Source organism: Corapipo altera, unplaced genomic scaffold (assembly GCF_003945725.1).
Source record: "Corapipo altera isolate COAL_440 unplaced genomic scaffold, ASM394572v1 61281, whole genome shotgun sequence".
NCBI lineage: Eukaryota > Metazoa > Chordata > Aves > Passeriformes > Pipridae > Corapipo > Corapipo altera.
The window spans coordinates 4072694-4087354 of NW_020884921.1; the positions used below are offsets into that span (position 1 = coordinate 4072694).

Below are 14661 nucleotides of genomic sequence, written 5' to 3' on the forward strand. Positions count from 1 at the left end.
ACTTTATCTTTTCTGCTCATGCCCTCACATACAGCTTAATATTTTCTAGCACATGATGTAAATCATCTCTTCCTATTTCCTTGCCTTGTAAGACTGGGCAGTGGAGTCTCAAATGATAGTCTGACAGCGGAAGTATCTCTCCTATGTTTCTTTGAGTTTTAAGGTTGACTTAGCTCTCTTTTACTTCAGTTAACAGATTCCTGTCTCTAAGTGTTTCTTTCTACTATAGTGAGTACTCAGCTCTACAGTCACTAACTTCTAATCTTTTGGTAGAAGAATTAATATCAATAATTTCAGACAGAATTTTTATCCCATCTTGTTGGTAAAACCTGAAGACACGGATCTATATTTTAATACATGAATGAACTGTCTCAGACAAGGCCTCAAAAATTTGAGAAGGTCCCATTGCCATTCTTTTATTTACATTAGTAGTAAATGGACTACATAACTAGTGTCCTGAAAAAAGACACAGAGACATGTTCTGTCTTTAGTGTCTTGCTGTAAAATTTCTGCAGTTAACAGTTTGTAGCCTTTTTCTCCTGCTGCTATTGTATCATTTTAATTCTCATTTATTGTGCCTTGCAGGAGTATTTTGAAGATTACATTATTAGTGACAGTACAAACGCTTGAAAGGAATGAATATATTTTGCATTTTCGCAACTCTTCTCAGCTTCAGAATCACTGCTTTCCACCACTCCCTACATCAAACAGCCAATTGTCACTGTTTTACCCAGCAGTATAGTGCAGGCCTTCTCAGTAGACTTCCCTATGGTTTGCATGTTATATGGTTAAGTACAGAAGGATGATTCCTCTTTCAGACAGAATCCCTGTTTATCCTCCATTTAGTAACTGGAATAAACAGTTCACATATGATTCCTTCAATTTCTTTGGTCTGTTTTTCCCATCAGCAGTAGGGTTAAGGAACAAACCTTAGCTGTGAGCTGACTTCAGCACGCTCCTAACAGTTCTTCTCAGACCTAGACTATACTAGCTCAAACACTGAAAACACTCAGTTACTTTTTATAAACTTATTCACACCAAAAAGTACTGACGTACTAAAAGACTAATCATTAGTATAACCTACCATTATACTACTATAACTAAGAAGGAAAAAGTAGTCATATACAACTTGGACCAAGTGTAACACAGTACATGATTTCATTTGCTCTAGTGAGAGAATTGCATTACTCCAGTACATGAGCCACAATGTTTAAGGTTTTGACCATGTGTAATTTTATGTTAGAGTAAAATATATTAGTTTACTAAAATTGACACCTAAGACTGGTATTCCTGTAGCAGAGAGGAAGCTCCAAACATCTGCATTGTAAACGCTTGTAGTATAAGCCATGTCAGGTTGTAATACGAGTAGGGGAAGCTTGTGACTGAAATAGTTGTGCAAACAACAATTCCAGATGTAAATACAGTGTTAAATACAGTAGCATATAGCTAAGTTCACTTTATGCTTCTTAACTTCCAGTGAATTACAAAATCTAAGGCTACAGTGACATGTTACCAACAATTAGGCATTTTATGCATAAGGCCATGTGACAGTGCTTATCAAATGAAAAATTGGTTCAAAGTAATACATGGTGACAGAAGAGGGCCTGCAGCACAGAAAACACTCCTTCCTTATGGAAGGAGCTCATTAAGCAAAGGTGCACATTTCATGACAGCTGCCCAATACAATGCCTTTTGCTGTTGCACTCCACCTGCCATGCAGATCTGGCCAATGCCATAAAAACCAGTCCAGCTGGCCAACCAGCTGAATTTTGGAAGACGGTTGAGGAATGAGACCACTAGAAGTACATGATACACAAGCAAGCAAACAAGGGAAGAAAGAAAGGTGCCAGTTGAACAAGACTTGTATGATAATACTGTTGCAAACCCTGAAAAAAAGGCAATCTGCCCTAGAAATGGTATAACAGCTCTCTAAAACAGAATTCTGATGTCTTAAGTCTACATGTAGGAGCTGACATATTTTGATTATTGAAGGGATGTTTTAAGTAACTTTAAACATAGATTTTTAGGAGTATTTTGTAAGGCAACATTAGAGAATATCTTTAAAACACTGGTTACTTTCTTTGCCAAACATTACTGACACTCTTCTACTAGAGCTTCCTAATGAAAAACACTCATGTGGTTGCATTGACTTTATTTACTTTTTCATTCACTATCTTGTTCTGCAGTAACTTTTGAAATCAGCTCGCAAGTTCAACCCAATCTATCAAAAGTGTTGGGACTTTGAAAGTACAAGTGTGTGGTTATAAACTAAGGTCTAAATGAATGCCCTGGTATCCACTGGTATCCAACAAAGCCAAGTCAGCCTCCCCCTGCCTTTACCCTGTCTTACCCTGTCGCAGCACAGCACAGTTAGTAGACATGAAAAGGAACCTGAGGAGTTGAAGAGTGAGAAAGATTAGGAAACGAAGATTGAGATGGTGTTATATGGAACACAAGTGTGCAGAAATAAAGATCTTAGCTAGCTGTTCCTGGAACACTTATTTGTCTTCTTTCAAGTACTTATAGATTGTCAGATACAGCATGGTATGAACCTGCAACAAAGGTAACTAGTCTCATTCCATAAACAAACAAAAACCCCGTATCTACTACCCAGTGTGCTTATGACTGGGTCTGCTCATGTCATCATGTTTTCTTTTCTAAAAAATAGCCAGTTCTGTTTTTAATTTAAAGCCCAAGTGATTTTAAACCAAAGTGCTCTTCCGAAATAAGATTTTCAAAGTGATTGGCAAGAATCAAAATATGATGTATCCAGTCTCAGACATGGCAGCTGAACACATATACTTTCCTAGGTAACTGAAACACTAAATAAGCATTGCAAGAAGTACAACTTGTCCTAAATCAAAAACGGTGGCAAGTGGAAACATAGCTTGAAGATGGTGGTATTGCTCAGCAATAGCTTCGTAGAGGTCATTGTTAGAATAGTTAACAATTTCTACCATCAGCAACAAAGAAGGCTTTACTAGACTCCAAAATAAAAGTAGCAAGAAATGTCTCTGATCTGTTCTGGCCTTTTGGCTTTTGCATGTAGTAAACATGTTCACTCACTGCATGTTTCCCCTGCTCCCCCCAAAAAACCAAAAAAACCAACCAACCACACTGCAAAACAAACAACCACAACAAAATAGTAACAGAAGCAAACCACCTAAAGACCTAAAACAACCAAGTACCTCATATGGACGTGGACTAGGGCTGCAACTTTCATTAATTACAGCAACAGCTGTATTGCACATCCATGAGCAAAACAACCCAAGGTTGTTGAAAACAGAAGTGGGAGAACTGAAAGCATAGGCCAAAAATAAATATATTCATAACAAATCAAAGTCATCCAATATGCTACAACAAATCAAGGCTACCCACATTTCATTCATATCAGAAAATGTCTTTCTCTTCCAGACACACCAAAACTACAGGAAACTAAAGACTGGCAATATCATCAAATAATGATGATAGCAAAGGCAACTAAGAAAAAACAGTCTACTTCTTTCATTATCAGAATCCAAACCACAGCTAAACAAAAGAAAAATGTAGAACTGACTGCATAACAAGCATTTCTTCTCAACAGAAACGTTCCATATTTATTTTTAAAATCCTCTGAAAGAGCTACTATGACCATTCTGACTTGAAATAAAAAGGCTATAAAAATAGTATGATAACAAGAAAACAGACACATTTAAAACTAGCATCTGACAATTCTTTATATAAAGACTACTCGTGGTTTGAAGAATCATTACTGTACGATTCTTTTTTAACTCTAAACACTATAACCAAAATTTTTATGCACAAACAATTAAGTGGTTACTGTGATTAAGTAAGTCTGTAGTAAATAATTTCTGTCTCCTGCTCCAGAACATAGTCTAAAGCAGCTTACTGTAAAAAAATAGTCACAGGTTTGTCTTTACATTGAAAATACCAAGGGTTATCACCTAAGCAACAGAAAAAAGTTTACTTCAAACTCAGTTTACACTTGTGTTAGCTAAACATTGAGAAGAAAACATTAATAGATACTATGCATATAAAGCAGGCAAAGTCTACACCCAGAAGCTGCTTTTTTGAGAATTAATGCCTCCAACAAATCAATGGTAATTTAGACAGACCTTACAAAACAGTAGTTTAAAGAAAACTGTGAAAGTTTCTTAGCTATCCTGATAGATGCTAACTTTAAAGTCTCACTATAACCATTTAAATGCCATTGTTTAAACTATTTCTCTGATCTTCTCAGCAAAATATTCAGCCAATGCTGCATTGATCCAGTGTTTCTGTTGAAATGTTCTAATCACGTACAGATACTCTATTCAGACAAGGCAGTAATCTGTTCAAACTTTACCTGACAGGACTATAGATCAGGTGTAAGTAAAGCCTTGAATCACGCTCGTCCAGTTACCAATTTGTTGTTCACTTTAATTAAACTTATACAGTTAAGAAATTTTATGTATACACATACCAGTTGAAGCTGGTTTTTTTTAACTTGAAAATCATTTAATTGAAGATGATGTACTGACATATTTTTAAAGGAATTGCACAAACAATTTAAGAAATTTATAATTAAATTACGAAAAAAACCCATACTTAGTTGGTCAAACTTAGCCAATTTATTTAAACTAGTCACCAGTTAATTTTTTTCTTCCATAATTTCAGTTTCTATGCACTGCATTTAACAAATCTACCTGCATTTTAAATATTAAGTATTGACAGATTAATGAAATTTAATTCTAACAAGACTTTGTATCTTACACAAAATTCTTTTGACATAACTACTTCTGATCAGCTGTATGTGTAAACAAGACCTAAGCAAGTACTAGATTTAACCCAAACTCATTTCTAACAAGGCTAGTCTGAAAATGGCCCACAGGCTAAACTGACAAAAAGTTTAGACTAGCTTTTTCCTCCTAGAACTGAATCCATTTGTTTTTCTTTTAGCTAATTCTATAAAATAAGTTATTTTTTGTTACCTTTGTTTTCTTCTCAATCTCCATAATCTTTAACACTGTTCAGCTTGCTGGGTGGTGAGGTCCCAGTGAGGAAGGGATTCTGAGTATGATAAAAAAAAAAAAAAGAGAGAGCTAGCAGAGGTGAAGAAGTCAAGAAAGATGTAGTATTTAAGTCATAGGATAATGGCTTACACAAATTGTTATTTTTTTTTTAGTAGAAGAGAGAATGTAAAATTAAATAGAATAACTGTAGGGGTAAAAAATTAATGAAAAGAAGCAAACTAGGCTATGCCTGCTGCATATAATGTCTACTGAAGAGAAAGAAAATATTTTTTAGTGTATTATATCTTGAGTTGTTGTATTTGAGCTCTCTGGGACATGTTTTAGAACTAACTGAAGGGTAGAAGGACAAAATCAAAGTACGGTAAAGGAGTTGTTCAGAAAGAAGAAAAAGAAAAAAAACAGTATATAACTTCTTGTGTAGTTAAAACTTAAGGATATTTCTTGTATCCATCTTGCCTCACTAAAGATTGCTAGATCCAGTATTTAAAGCTTCCCAACTTTATAATGGAGAAAGCCTTCTTTGTCCAGAAGAACTTCTGAATGTTACAAACAGAACTTTTCTTAACAGAAGGACTTTTCTTAAACATACTGTGTTTGTTTATAAATATAAATGCTATGATAAACATGAATGACTACCACTATTAAAAAGATACATTAAGGTAAGTAGCCTGAATTGACATAGACATTGAAATGGATTATGCTAATTGCAGAACAGTCCACCTATCTTGGACAGTGTATTGATTATGTTTTGTCTACAAGCAAAAATCTAACTCATGAACAGCTATGGAGTGAGGCATGGGGTAAATCAGTGACACTTTGGGCACAATAAATATTCTTGCCCACATCCTGGTGAGGTACAGAAAATTGTAATACAGTTTCAGAAGAAGACAGCTTATTCCCATGGGTGGTAGCTTTCTGTAATAACAAAAAGCTTTGTCCCTCTGTCCTTAAAATGTTGTGTGTCACATTTCTCTCTTGATGCAGACTGAAGGCTGTGTATAATAGAAGTCAGTATTACTTATGTAATAAGGTGTAAAATGCTGCTAAGATAGGAATATCATCCACCTGGGAAAGAAAGAATTGGTTAAAGATGTGATATGAAGAAGTTCTGATGTGAAAGAAAAGCCCTTCTCTCACACAGATGTGGAGAAAGATCTCCAGATACTGTTGTGACAGTTTTTAGCCACTGTAAATAACTGCTGCATGCGCAACTATGCCGTGACCCAGTTCAGAAAGTTAAGGGACCAGAAAGCAATTGGTTTTGAGTGGGGCTAGTTTTTGGCTCATATGGCAGACAAGGATGGAATCACAGCAGTTCTAACACCAGTTATTTAAACCACTGTGAAACCATACCTTCAAAAGGGATTTCCAAGGCAGCTGAGAAACTCTACCAAAGGAATCTAGCTGAAGGAAACTGAAGAAGCCAAGAGTAAAACATAACTAAACATGTAGATGTGCTGGTTTTGGCTGGGATAAAATTAATCTTCTTCACTGTAGCTAGAATGGGGCTACTGTGCTGCAGTGATGATAACACAAGCATGTTTTAGTTACTGCTGAGCAAGGCTTACACAGAGTCAAAGCTTTTTCTGCTCTTCACCCCTGCACCACCAGTGAGCAGACTAGAGGTGCACAAGGAGTTGAAAGAAGACACAGCCTGGACAGCTGATCCCAACTGACCACAGGGATATTCCAGACTACACAGCATCATGCTCAGTACATGAAGCTGGAGGGAGGAGGATGGGGAGACACTTGGAGTGATGGTATTTGTCTTCCCAAATCAAAATCACATGTGATGGGGCCCTGCTCTCCTGGGAATGGCTGAACACCTGCCTGCCCATGGGAAGGGGTTAAGTAAATTATTTTGTTATTAATTACCTTAATTTAAAACAGTTACTTTCATTTTGAGACTCTTGAATTTACACTTGAGTCCATTGCTCTTGCAGAGCTTTTCTATCACAAAATATTCTCATTCAAGCTGATTTTTCAAACTTAAGTGCTTCAGTAAGAAAGTGTAATTATATCCTTCTTGTAAATTTTGAAGCAGTTTTTTTGTCTGACCAATTCCTAATGCAATTTTTTAACTCTACAGGTATATTTTTTTCTCTGCCATCCCCCCCTGAGATTTTGTGGTAATTTCCTATGTAGTGCTTGAGAGCTGGGCTCATGTGTATGCCTCATCTGGCCTCTGCAGTGCCTCAGTGCACGACAGCCAACTCCACACTGTGCCAGGTGGGCTGAAGGCTCCTTGGTAGGCTCCAGGAAACTCCAGCAACTCAGTTGAAGGGTAGTGGGTACATCAGCTGTCCACACTCTACTGAGCACTGTTCACCCTGGAAGGGCAGCCATGAGGTAAGCTATAGGCCCAAGAGGTCTCCAGCTGACAGACTGAGGCTCTGATCTTGGGTCCTGGCCAACACAACTCTTCAAGCTTGAACTGATTTGACAGCTGCTGTGACCCCCTTCCTCTCGTATACCCACACGGTGACTGGCTTCCTTCAAGCTTCCCTTCGTTGATGAGCAGTGTTTTCCTGGTGATCTGACTCCTTGCACGCTTGCAGGTGTTCAAAGGTCTGGTGCCAGACGTCAGGCAGTAATGTCCCCATAATCCTCTTGCAGCGACAGAGCCTTATGACCGGGTGTGCCTGCGCCTGGCAGAGGGCAGGTAAGCTGCTTCCTCTTCCCAACGCGGTGTTGTTTACAGCACGTCCTCATTCAGCTGCTACTTTCCTTTGCCGCCCTGGGAGCTTTTGGGCACGCAGCTTAAAACGACTTTTTTGTGTGTGTGTTTTGGGGTTTGGGTTTGGGTTTGCTGTTGTTTGTTTTTGTTTTTGTTTTTTTTTTTCTGATAACTACCGGGAGTCTCGTTAAACTAACGCTGACCACTTTGCAAGGCATGGGCGTAGGTCCGGGCGTATCTCCTTGGATTCAAGGAGGAAGGCCAGCCACCATACAGGGTACAGTGCAAGGCCCGATACCACTTTTGACAGCGTCGCTGGACTGAGAAACGCGGCTGCGTTTCTCGCCGGGCTGTGATTTCACACCGACAAACCCCAAACAACCTCCCGCGCGGAACCGCGCCGGGCTGCGCTCGGGCCATGGCGCCCCTTGGGCCGCGCCCTTCGCCCGCACACCGCCATGGGAGCCCCTTCCCCGCGCCAGGCTGGGAGGCAGGGAGGGAAGGACGGCAGGATGACGGGCGGGCGCTGCCGCCGAGCCCCGCTAGCTCCCCGAGCGCCCGGCCGGGGCCCACCTTGGCGGCCCTGTACGAGGCCCGGCGGCGCGGCCCGCCACCCCCGGCCGAGGCTCCTCCTCCCGCTGCCGGTCGGTCCCAGGGCGCAGGGCTGACATCACGCCCGGGGTTTCCATCCGACCGCGGGAGGGGGAGGCTGCGCGGAGCGGCGGCGTGATGGCGGCGGTCGGCAGCACTTAGGAGGAGGCGGCGGCGGCGGCGGCGGAGCAGAGAGGCGCCCACCCCGGTTCTCCCTGCGCCCCTCCCAGCGCGGCCCGGGCCCCATTGTTCGAGCGGCAAAGCGAGCGAGCCCGCGGCGCAGGCAGCGCGGAGCCGGCGAGAGGAGCGGCGGCCACCCAGGCCCCGCCGCGGCCACGGGAGCCGCCCGCGACACGGGGCTGCGTACGAGCTCCCCGCGGGGCGCAGAGCGACCTCGGGCCGGGGGCTCCTCGGGGAGGGTCGGGCCGGCCGGGCTCGGCGCACCGCAGGTAGGCAGAGGCCGCCATGGCTCCTCCGCTGCCTCTGCCGGCCGGGAACCGTGCAGCTGCCGGGGATGGGAGCGAGCGGGGGGGCAGGCGGTGCGGAGGAGATGCGGCCCGAGGCGCGCTGCCGGCCGCGGAGGGGTGGATGCCCGGCGTCGGGCCGGGTCCTTGGGCCCGCTCGCTGTTGTCCGCGGAGGGAGGGAGGGAGGGATCCGCTGGGACCGAGACCGGCAGTGGGGTCGAGCTGCTCCCACTGGCTCCTGCGGGGGGAGCCAGTGCGGAGTCGCCCGGGCGGCCGGAGAACGGCCGCGGCTCCGCTCCGGCCGTGGGGGGCGCCGGGGGAGGCAATCGTGGAGGGCGGCGGCGGCGGCCTTGGAGGCGCTGCCAGGGAGCGGCGGCCGCGCAGGCCGCGCCGAGAGTGGGGCAGGCGGACGGCCTTGCCCGGACTCCCTGCGGACGAGCGGCTAGGGATCGGGATCAGCGGGGAGCGGGCGGCGGGGAGAAAGTTTTGTCGCCGCCCGCGGTGTTCCCCGGGGCGCTGCGGGTGCGGCGCTGTCCGCGCGGGAGCGGCCAGGTCGCCGCCGTCGCCTCCGCGGGATCCCTGAGCGCGCTGCGCGGCCCCGCCGGGGCTGGGAACTCCTTCTAGTCGCTCTGCCCTCGCTCATCGCCATTGTTCGCAGGCCGGAGCGGCCCGAGCGCGGGGCAGCGCCCGCACCTCAGCGAGGGTTCCCCCTTCACTGCCGAGGTTGGGGCTGTGGCGTGTTCGAGGGGAGCACCCCGGGGCAGGCAGACCCTAGTCGCCTTCACACCGTTGATTCCGAGGGCGCAACTCTTGATCTGATTATCAGTGAGTTTATACTTGCGGCCCATTTCCCGTGAGCCCAAACTTTCTCTGGGTTCACCAGATACTGGCTGCAGCGATCTGACTTAAGATACGCATGTATGTGGAATAATTATCATTCCATCTGTGAGATCTTGCTGGTGTGATTTAGTGGGGACTCTTGTGTTAAACGGGACAGTCTTAATTTTCCTACTCCTGCCCACAGGTGTATGTAAGCATTATGTATGTACCTGGAAATGCCTCCACTGTGTTTTATGTATGAAATACATTTTACTAAGCAAATCTTAGCTGAACCTTAATATTTATGGGGTTTTACCTACATGTACAAGTAGGCATTTTTTCTTTAAAATTTAGTTTTGCTTTGTTCTGAAGTCAATACTATGGCAAAAGTTAAGACATGAGGTATAGTACAGATATGCAGTAAACTGTTCTTCTCAACCTGCAAAAGCTAAAGAAAATGTAATTTCCATAACATTTCCTATTCTGCAGCTAGTGGTTTGGCAGAAATCACCATCTTCATAGCATCATCCATGAAAAGTTTCATAAAGAAGCATAATGGCATAAAGAAGTGTATGTTGGGACCCAGATGCAGTCAGACAAAAAGCTGGACAGGTCTTCTATGCATTTTTTATATTTTAATTAGCTCTTACATTTTTTTAAAATGTAGCTAATAAAAAGACCTGGTTTTCGTTTGTTTTCTCTGCAGGAAAAACAATTTTTTTTTCTCAGACAAGAAAATGGTGATAAAATGAATCGGCAATGAACAGGTAGCACAAAAAAAGCTGGTTTTGAATTACAGACATGATGTCAAACATACCCCCTTTCACTGTTAGTGAAAAAAACAGCTTATTTTTGGTATCTAATTTCAAACATACTTTAAAATTGTATTAATGTTTTTCTTTACTGTCTTAGGTATTTTTGGCGAAATCTTGAATACCCAGTGAGAACACTAAAGCAAACACGTACAGAGTCGGGAAGACGTACAGAGTACCAAGAAGTGGATTCCTAATATCCACCTTGTAACCTGAGTGGACTTTTATTTATCTTTTATACTTCTTACTATTTACAATGAATGGGCACAGTGATGAAGAAAGCGTAAGAAACAGTAGTGGAGAGTCAAGGTAAGCACTCACTCATTTCAGTTATTCTTGACTATATGGTAGACTCCTATATTTTGTTTACTGAAACTAGTTTATATTTGAACTTAGTGCTAAAGCTTCATGGTTAACAAGTGGATCATAGTTAGGAGGACTGGACATGCTTTCTTACAGGTGCTTCATCTGCTTGTTACATCCACATGGTTTCAGCTAAGAATGGGAATGATCTTGTATACATGTTACATAATAAAGCTTAAGAAGTATTAAAGCCACGTCAGCATCCAACAGAATAGTATTACTCTTCTGAGGAAATAAAGTGTGTGAAGTGTCAAAAATGGAAATATTGAATTCAAATGTTAAACTAAAGCTACCGTCTATAAACTGCAAGGCACATATGCGTAATATGTGTTGTATAAAACCCTAACTAGACTGTTTCTAGGTGGGGTAGTGGTTTGTTCAGTTTTTGGTAAGGAGTATTTCATGATTCTGTTAGTCTTCAGAACTGTCACAGTAGTATAACTGCAAGTGCTAACTTTGTATTTGTTATCTGAAGTGAAAGTACTCTTTCGAGTTGTGTTTTTAACTAAAAAAAATAAAAATCAGTCCTCTAATGTCAAATTACAGTCTTACAGCAAGTGCTGAGGGTTCACATGTCTGGAACAACCTAATTAGAATATCCTTGCATCCATGCAGAGTGACAGCCAATTTCTAGGGGTGGAATTATGTTCTCTTACTAGAATAGTTCCAAGTTCAAAAAGTCCCTCCTGCGCTACAAAGTTTAGATTTCTAAAACTAGAAATATGATGAACGCTAAAGGTTTAAAAGTCAACTTGCGAATAAAAGGTGGGTTTTAGGCTTCTATTCTAAGAGGTAATTGTGGCCATGCTGTTTTTCTGCCCTTCTCTCTGTCTGATCACAGCCTGGTTAACTGGTTAGCTAATTCTGTCAGTCAGAGGGTCATAATGAAAACTATGTTCTGCAGACTTTGTGGAAACTTCCAGTTGCGTAGGGAGAGAATAAAATTATTGTCTCAAATAAAGAAGTGCAAGAAGAACATAGTTGCCAACTGATCACGTGCTGGCCATTAAGCTTGCAACTTACCACAGTGTTTGATGGACTGGGAAGAAGGGGAAGAAAGAAGTGTTTTAAGTGACTCTAGGTGCAAATCGCAAAGAAATCTATGAACAGCAAAACAGAAAATACTTTAATAATTCTTGTGTATTTTTATGTCAAGTTTCCTGGTGTACACAGGATTGTTCCAGAAAGACAGTAAATTTTCGACCTTCTGAATAATTTGTACATTCTAATACATAATAATTTTTGAAAATGTCTGCTTTCATAAAAGTTGATATTGTTTCAGTTAGCAAACAAGTTTGAAGTTCTTCTGGTGAGGGGCAAAATATTCCTTGTTACTTAAACCGAACCAAACAACAAAAAATTCCAACAAACTTGAACTTACCCGGGACGAATCTGATGATTTTGTGTGTGAACTTTCTTACTACTTGAAACAAGCCACCTTGCTAAAGATTTGTGGAAAAACTATGTTGTATTGAACTGTGACTGCCCATAAATATCAGTGTATCAATATTATTTAAAAGCTGTAGCAGTTCAAAAGACTAAACAAGTTAAATGTCATGAAGTTCTCAGCAGCTTAAGGTAAAGTAGGTATCAGAAGGATACACAGTACTCAAATTTTGATAGTTGCCTGTGGAGGTAGACTTTATCCTTCATCTTAAATGTCTTGCTGAGCACATTTTAAAACTTAAAAAAGATTTAAAATGAAAAAAACTATTTTTTTCCTGGGCTCGTATCCCTTGTTAACCCCATAGCCTAATTAACAGGCAAGTCTTGGAAAGCTTACTTTCATGTTTGACATGCATTATCAGGAAACCATTCTTGTAAATGAAATGTGAAAACTTTACATTTTACATGATGGAACTCTGTCCTATCTAACCTAGTTCCATTATTAAAATAATACGGAATATCCTTATATGACTTGCCCTTGGTTTTTAGTCTTTTTTTTCTTTTTAATTTGTAGGTTTCCAGTACTCGAGATGGTTTTCACTCCAAGGGGAGTTGCCTTAGCAAGCTGCAGACAGATAGCTAACTGTAACTTGGGAAGTGTTGCGGTAATTAGCCTTCAAATCTGAAAATGTGAATTTTACAGAATGGAAGTAGAGGTCACTAACAGAATATGTTTACTAAGCTTCTAGTGGTCCCATTCCATGCAGAATGCTAGAGAGGGAAGTGGAACAAGTGAAGAAAGCAGTTGAGAACTGCTAATGGCAGTAAATTGCAAAGAAGATCAAATTCAAGAATCAGTAGGATAAAAGAAGAGTTGAAGGCAAAAACAGTGATAATCTGGGCAGCAGCATTGTTGATAACTACAAGAAGTCTTTGAAAACTTGTGTCAGTTTACAAATTTAACACTTTAAAAGTGCAGTAAAGCCATTCACCAGCCTTTCGTGTCTCGTGTAAGCTCCTGTGGCTGTCCTTCTGGAGTGACAGTCTTGATAATAAATACAGCCTGATTTAGAGGAGCCACCATCATAACTTTAGACAGTTAAGCAGTGGATCAGGGCTGCATTTGCAAAAATACACAGGCAGAGGACACAGCATCATATTGTTTTATGACTTGCAAAAGGTGTGGAAAGTCTCTAGTATTCTCAGCAGTACAAGGGCTGGAGAAGGTTGATCATAAACCTTCAAGTATGCATGGATCTGCTTTGTGGTAGAGAATGGTAGCTCTCCTTAACTCACTGTGTCTGGCTGTGAAGATGATTTTTTTTTCTGAAGTGTGTGAGAGGAATGACCAGTTTGCAATTCTGCTGCACACCTTGCCAGGGTTGCATGTGTTCATCTGTCTGCTAGATGACTAGAAAACTTTCCCTTGTTGCAGGTGTTGGTTGTGAAGTTCTGTTTTGTTAGAAGTGGAAAAGTGCATGGCCACATTATTTGGACTTTCCTTGCCTATTTCAGCAACCTCTGAAGCTCTAGATCAGTACTAGAACCAAACATGATGGAAATTGAAGGCTATCATAAACACTTACCTAGTCTTGTTGCTTGGTGTTCTGATTTTTGTCCAATAATCGTAGTGGATTCTATTCTTCAGCTTCTTGTTTACTTGAAAAAACTACTCTAGTATTTTTAAGTAGCTCAAGGTAAAATATCAAAGGTACTGTTCATCTGGAGAGCAAGTGAGTGTAGAGTTTACAGCAGTACTCTGTGAAGCTGACTCCTAAGCGAAGCATCTTTGTATAGTGTTCTTGAAAAGAGTTCCATTACAACCTTCAATATGAATAAATACATTCAAGTTACATAGTAATAAGAAAGCTTAATCAGCAAGGAAGGGCAGTTATGCCTGAACTGCAAGGTAAGTACCAGGTAGAACAGGGACTGCAGCAGTGAAACATTGGTGCTAATTGAATAACAATCTGATTTCCCATCTCATTGCTCTTCCTGTGTTCTTGCAGACCAATGTATAGAGGACTTGACCAAACCTTCCTTTCTCTAGGTGGTAAGACATGTGCTCAGTGCAGTATAACTGGATGGTAGCTACCTGGGGTGTAGTTCTCCCATTTTTGGAGTAAACAGAGGGCAGCTGCTTACACCAAAGACTTCTACAAGTATTTGCACACTTAAAAGTCATTGCTAATAGAAGATAGTAATTTCAGTGGGTTTAATTCACTTTGTGGATTGAATAGTCTGTGGACCACAAAAGGTAATTAAGTGAAGACCAAAGACTTTGTCAGCAGGTTTCAATTTGCTATATAAATTCATACCTTTCATAGGAAGGAAAAAAGATATATTAAAAGTCATGACTTTAGGTTCTTGCTTTCCTGAAATGTGAGTGGGAGTTAAAACAGAGATTGACCAAGCAGAATTATGCACTGGATTATTTTTGATAGTAGTTTAATACATAATAAAAGTCTGTGTATACAGCAAGAGAGAGCATATACATAAAACTGTATGTGTGTAGATGGATACTTACTGCACAGGA

The 14661-nt window shown here is 41.6% G+C and overlaps 1 protein-coding gene across 2 annotated transcripts in view; it reads left to right on the top strand.

Annotated features, from left to right (window-relative positions):
• Positions 1 to 8635: 8635 nt before the first annotated feature.
• The window catches only part of CHD1 (chromodomain helicase DNA binding protein 1), a 59934-nt gene continuing 53908 nt past the window's right edge, over positions 8636 to 14661 (top strand). The window contains exons 1-2 of one of the 2 annotated variants that reach the window (XM_027656902.1): positions 8636 to 8729; positions 10477 to 10685. In XM_027656902.1, the coding sequence (XP_027512703.1) occupies positions 10633 to 10685 (53 nt within the window). In that variant the 5' untranslated portion in view covers positions 8636 to 8729; positions 10477 to 10632. The remainder of the gene's footprint in view (positions 8730 to 10476; positions 10686 to 14661) is intronic. The other variant, XM_027656903.1, reaches the window with a different exon arrangement.